The sequence below is a fragment of the Triticum urartu genome, chromosome 7A (genome assembly GCF_056163025.1).
Source record: "Triticum urartu cultivar PI428250 chromosome 7A, HENAU_Tu73, whole genome shotgun sequence".
Classification (NCBI taxonomy): domain Eukaryota; kingdom Viridiplantae; phylum Streptophyta; class Magnoliopsida; order Poales; family Poaceae; genus Triticum; species Triticum urartu.
In genome coordinates, this window is record NC_141879.1 from 649,100,475 (window position 1) to 649,106,482 (window position 6,008).

The 6,008-nt window shown below is 42.8% G+C and overlaps 1 protein-coding gene across 1 annotated transcript; it reads left to right on the plus strand.

The window, feature by feature from the left end:
* The first annotated feature begins 2,626 nt into the window (after positions 1-2,626).
* LOC125519243 (uncharacterized) lies at positions 2,627-5,806 on the plus strand. Its single transcript, XM_048684109.2, has 3 exons — positions 2,627-4,423; positions 4,518-4,962; positions 5,055-5,806. Exons 1-3 carry the CDS (start codon positions 2,627-2,629, stop codon positions 5,804-5,806), a joined length of 2,994 nt encoding a protein of 997 aa, XP_048540066.2.
* The last annotated feature ends 202 nt before the right edge of the window (positions 5,807-6,008 follow it).

Here is a 6,008-nt window from a genome sequence, read left to right on the forward strand (position 1 = left end):
TACTCTTTAGCACATACTATGCGGGTGAAATGATGATACCATGCCAAGTTTCAACATTTCCACAGTTCATTTTGTAGTGATTTTCAATTTCACGGTCATTTAGCTCTCTAAACAATTAGGTAAATGACTGAAAAACAACGAATGATGTCAGAACATATTGGAAATTGATGACGTCGCTTTGAATGCTGCATACTGAACACAAAAAAAGTCCGGAGTTCAAATAAGTTTAAAAAACATTGAAGTGCCCGTGTAACAGATGAGTTCTCGTCCGAAATCCTGATACTCCGAAAGAGATTGTCCAGTTTGTACACGAAGTGCGTCCAGTTTTTGCCGTGACCCTCTCTACTCTTTCGCACATGCTATGCGGGTGAAATGATGATACCATGCTAAATTTCAACATTTTCACAGTTCATTTTGTAGTGATTTTCAATTTCACGGTCATTTAGCTCTTTAAACAATTCGGTAAATGACTGAAAAACAACAAATGATGTCAGAACATGTTGGAAATTGATGACGTCGCTTTGAATGCTGCATATTGAACACAAGAAGTCCGGAGTTCAAATAAGTTATTAAAAATAAAAAAGAGGTGCAATCCTGGTTAATTTGCTTTAAGCCTTTCGAAATAGTGTAGACTGCACTGCACATAGCTCAGTGTAATCTATGGTATTCCGAAAGGCTTGAAGCTAATCAACGTGCAGGTGAGCATTGCGCCTCTTCGTCATTGTCTCTGCACTCACTGCTTATAAACCGCTCATACTGCCTCTCTCTTGGCGAGGTGGGACTAAAAATCAGCTTACTAAGAAACTCTATTATCGGTTCATGCCATGAACCGGTACTAAAGGTCTTCGTGGGGGCCCCAGCCTGACCACAGCCGCACTGGCCTCATTAGTACCGGTTTATGGCATGAACCTGTACTAAAGGTTGCCCACGAACCGGTACTAATGATGCCCGCCCACCTAGCCGTTGGAACCGGCACTAATGGTCACATTAGTGCCGGCTCAAATTCAAACCGGTACTAATGTGCTTCATATTTGACCCTTTTTCTACTAGTGTCTATATATGCGCCAGTATCATAGATTAGATGAATATAGTCTGTAGATGTATTGATGCACGTAGTCTACCTTTTGGCCATTAACAACCGTGCCTCTTGTCCTATGAGTGTGCAAAAAATTTAATCTCACAATGACGTGCCGACAAGCTATACACGAACTTCATCGACGTACAGTTTTTAAGATCAATTTTGTTTTACCTATTAGATGCTCACTTTTAAGACACAGACTTACATCTTTCTCACGGTTGGCGTGCCGGGAAGCCTATATATGGGTTTGGTCCGTTGTTCCGCCATGAGATTTTTTTTGTCATTATATATATATATATATATATATATATATATATATATATATATATATATATATATATATATATATGCATGAATTAATGAGTCTCTTACTCTCGGCGTTCCGGGGAGCCTATATTTGGGTTTGGTCCATCGTTCGACAGTAAGATTTTTTTGTTTGGCGTATATGTATGAATTTAATACTTAATCACCGTCGGTGCTTCGAGAGGCCTATATATTGGCTTCGTCCGTCTTTCGACGATGATTTTTTTATATGTATGAATGAATTGATTATGGCCGCCGGCGTTACGGGAGGCGTATATATGAGCTTGGTCCGTCGTTCGACGGTGATTTTTTTATCATATATATATATATGAATTTAATGACTTGATCACTGTCGGCGTTCCGGGAAGCCTTCATATAGGCTTGGTCCGTCGTTCGACGGTGATTTTTTTATTGCCATATATGTATGAGTTTGATGACTTGATCACCGTTGGCGTTCCGGCAAGCCTATATATGGGCTTGGTCCGTCGGTCGACGGTGATTTCTTTTATTGCCATACATGTATGAGTTTGATGACTCGATCACCGTCGGCGTTCCGGCAAGCCTATATATGGGCTTGGTCCGTCGTTCGACAATGATTTTTTTATTTGCCATATATGTATGAGTTTGATGACTCGATCACCGTCGGCGTTCCGGCAAGCCTATATATGGGCTTGGTCCGTCGTTCGACGGTGATTTTTTTTATTTGCCATATATGTATGAGTTTGATGACTCGATCACCGTCGGCGTTCCAGCAAGCCTATATATGGGCTTGGTCCGTAGTTCGACGGTGATTTTTTTTATTTGCCATATATGTATGAGTTTGATGACTCGATCACCGTCGTCGTTCCGGCAAGCCTATATATGTGCTTGGTCCGTCGTTCGACGGTGATTTTTTTATTTGCCATATATGTATGAGTTTGATGACTCGATCACCGTCAGCGTTTCGGCAAGCCTATATATAGGCTTGGTCCGTCGTTCGACGGCGATTTTATTGTTTTTTTGGGGATGAGGAATATTTTCAATCACGCACACCTGTTTCGTGTTTCTCATATTCCCCTTTTTATGCATCAAATTCAAATATTGAAATGTTTTTTTTATTGTAGATACTATCTCTCGTTGCAGACTGCGTACCTCGGGATCATCTCTTCCACCTTGGTATAATATTCAATCTTGCATTTTCATGTACTATTTTAACTTCCTGTAATTTCATACGTATACCTACATGCATATTTTCCTTGCATATAGATGGAGGAAGCCACGACACCATCTTCGTCTGAATCATGTAGAATGCCTTTATCACAGTTGGCCAAAAAACACCTATTTGAACCTGATACTAGTGAGCTAGCCAATCCAGTGATTACAAAGTTAGGCGTACCACACGGCCATCCTGAGCTTGGACCACGTGGATGGATGGCAGGGCCATCTTTCTCAGCTCGTTGTTATCAACTTCCCGCACCTGGGCCCAGACTTGATGAAGCTTCAACCCTTGGGACACATATGATATCCAAAGGTTTAGGCTGGGAGAATCATGAGGTTGAATACGCTCCAATGCCTCTTGGGTATCTTGAATGGGGTACTAATGTCTTGAAGAAATATCATACCCATCTGAAGGGGAGTGAGGAAGGTGTGGATTACGTCTATGGAGCCATTTATTGTTCTTTAGGCGACTATTCTGTCTCCCCTTCTCTTTTAAGGTCTTTATTGGAGAGATGGGATCCCAACACCAACACGTTTTTGTTCTCGTCTGGCGAGTGTACAGTCACACTTCTTGATATGCATCAGATCGCTGGGTTGCCCCTTGATGGTGAACCTTATGAAGAATATGTTCCCCTAGCTGATGATTTGCATCCTTCGACTCTTTTGTACCCCAACTTCCTGATTCGGCTCCTAGAAATTTGGACTAAGCTTGCTGTGGGTGGCAAAGTAGGTTTCAAGGAATGGTGTGACTTCTTTCACAATAGTGGAGTAAACTCCTTTGCTACCAAGAGCTTAGAAGACCAGCGCGTGTACGCTGCGGCTTTTCTTGCCATATGGCTTTGCCGCTATGTCGTTGTTGGTGGTGGGCCATATATTCGCCCCGGGGTATTAGTGATGGCGGCATGGGTTTCCCTAGGACGGCGTATCTCTTTGGGCCCACCTGCTCTTTGCTCCCTTTATTACTCACTTCGGCGAATTTGTACTCATCCGATTGGCCCCTCATTCATACACAGGATTTGGCCGGTCCACTACCTTGCTGGATGGATGGATGTGTACCTCAAGAAACCCTATGGAAACAGAGCAAAAACGCCAAATTTCCCGAGCTCCAAAATTTTGGCGGTACAACCTAATATGGTGAACACCATGTTTAAGACGCTACGTCATTTTACACCTAAAGAGGCACATGCTTTCCTCGATGACTCTAAGAATATTGTTTGGAACCCCTATTCTCTCACTATGGAAGGTGTGTTCAAACCCAAGAGGGCTTTCTTAATTTCTATTCGTCGAGGCATGCTGTCGTGGAGGCGTGGTACTATCACCGCCGATGTGTGTATAGCTGAACCATATCACCCAGATCGAGTGGCACGACAGTTTCGTCTTGACCAAGTTGTACCCTTTTCTCCTCTAGCGAGCCTGTATACTCAAGACGAAATTGGAATTGCCTATGATTTTTGGTCACACCTATTATCCTTTGCCCCCGAAGAATTCCACTATTTTCCTGACGATGATCGAGTTGGAAACTCCTCTGTAGCATGGGCTAATTGGTGGAAAAAATTTCTAAAGCGTTTCGCCGACATTCTGGGCCAACTTTGCAATGGCAACATGACTGGGAAGACCCCTTATGATGTAAGGATAAAAAATAAGCGTGCACTACAACACAATATCAGGCCTCACCCATTGTCTGATAAAGATTTTATGGTGGTGAGGAGAGTATCTATGGAGCACCATGACCAACATGTTCAGTCCCTTGAGAAGGCAGAAATGCCTATTACAGATCAATGGAGACTGGTCCTCTATAATTATTTAAATGATGTTGTTGCTGCTCAACTGGTGAAGTCTAAAGAGGTGAGCTCAAGCACATGTGTGTCCATATTTCATTATGTCTCACGTACTATTTAGTACTAACTTGAGTTCTCTTTTTTTTTTGGTTTTTTTACAGCTACGGCGAGGTAATGTACTGAAACAGAATGCCATAGCTGGGTCCTCCTCCGCTCACCCGCTATCAGTGGATAATGATATCTCAGACACTGCCCCATCCGCTAGTGGAAAGAGACGCAGACAATCTACACCGCCTCATGTGGAACAGGAAGAAAGGCTGCCTTTGAAGCGTAAACTTGATTTTGCCCAAGAATCCAATTTTTCTGAACCAATAATATTGGATGGTCCGTCCTTAGATGTTGAATTCAGTAACTTTGTTAGTGATGAAGATTTTAGCCATGTTCTCACGGGAGAAAAGGACCATGGCCTTGGTGACCTCTTCGATTTATCCGTCGAGGATTGTACCTTTGGCGAGTGTGGCACAAGTCGTCTACCCTCCAGCCCTGGTGTGGCTGAAACTGTGCTCCCTACCCCTAGTGCTCTTGATTTCTTGTCAACTTTACCTGGTAGTTTATTTACTTATGCATTTATTTAATTGGCCGTATCTATGAACCATCATTATCATCAAATTTTCACGACTCTTCACTTATTTTTTTAGGTTGCCAACGAGAAAATTACCATTCGCAAGACCCTGTAATGACGGTTGTATCAGGGGAAGGCACACAGATGGACTGCAGCTTTGTCAAAGACACGTTTATAGATGCCACAGTTACTGTGGTGAAACGAGCCCTCAAAGGACCGAACGACTCTACCCTTAGTGATCCCAAGCGACGCATCATGCTTGAGAGTGTTTCTCAGACGCTGCCCACGCAAGTACCTGAGGTAGCTAAGGTGCATGCCATGTTGGTCGGGCTTATCGACCTTTCCAAGAAATTGGAGGTTGGCCAGACTGAGTTCACGAAGGGATCCGAGCGAGATGAACATGCTGCTACTGAAGTCAAGCTTAAAATTAAGTCCGGCCACGAAGTTTCCAAGGATGCAATTGTGGACTTATCTAACTTAGACAAGAAGTGTGCTGAAATGGAGGTGCAGGAAGCAGCGCTTAAGGTGCAGCTTGAGGAGGCTACCGCCAGTTTGCAGAAGCTTAAACTAGAGAGGGAACATCGCCGACAAGCACATAATGCTCATCAATCTGAACTGAAGGACTTGGTGAAGAGTCTACAGGACACCAACGCCGGCAAGCGTACAAGGCTTGCTGAATTTGAACAAAAGACGGCAAAATTAAAGACTGAAGCAAGTCAGTTGTTGAACAGCCTGCAGAACTGGCGAGCTCCTTCAGAAGACCTAGCGCTTAGTTTTTTTTTATTATTTAGCCATTTCAATTTATCATTTCCCTTTGAATCATTTTAGGCTCAGTACTCAGTTTCACTTCAAATGTAGCAGTAATTTGTTTATTCACGTGGGAACTCCGAATTTTATGAATGATGTGCTAGTACGCCAGCTTTGACGTTGAAGCGTCGTTATTTATTTACACTATTGTTGTGTATGGCATGAAGCCTTATTTTTTTATTCTATTTTTTTTTATATAAATGCATGTACGTACCATTTTTTG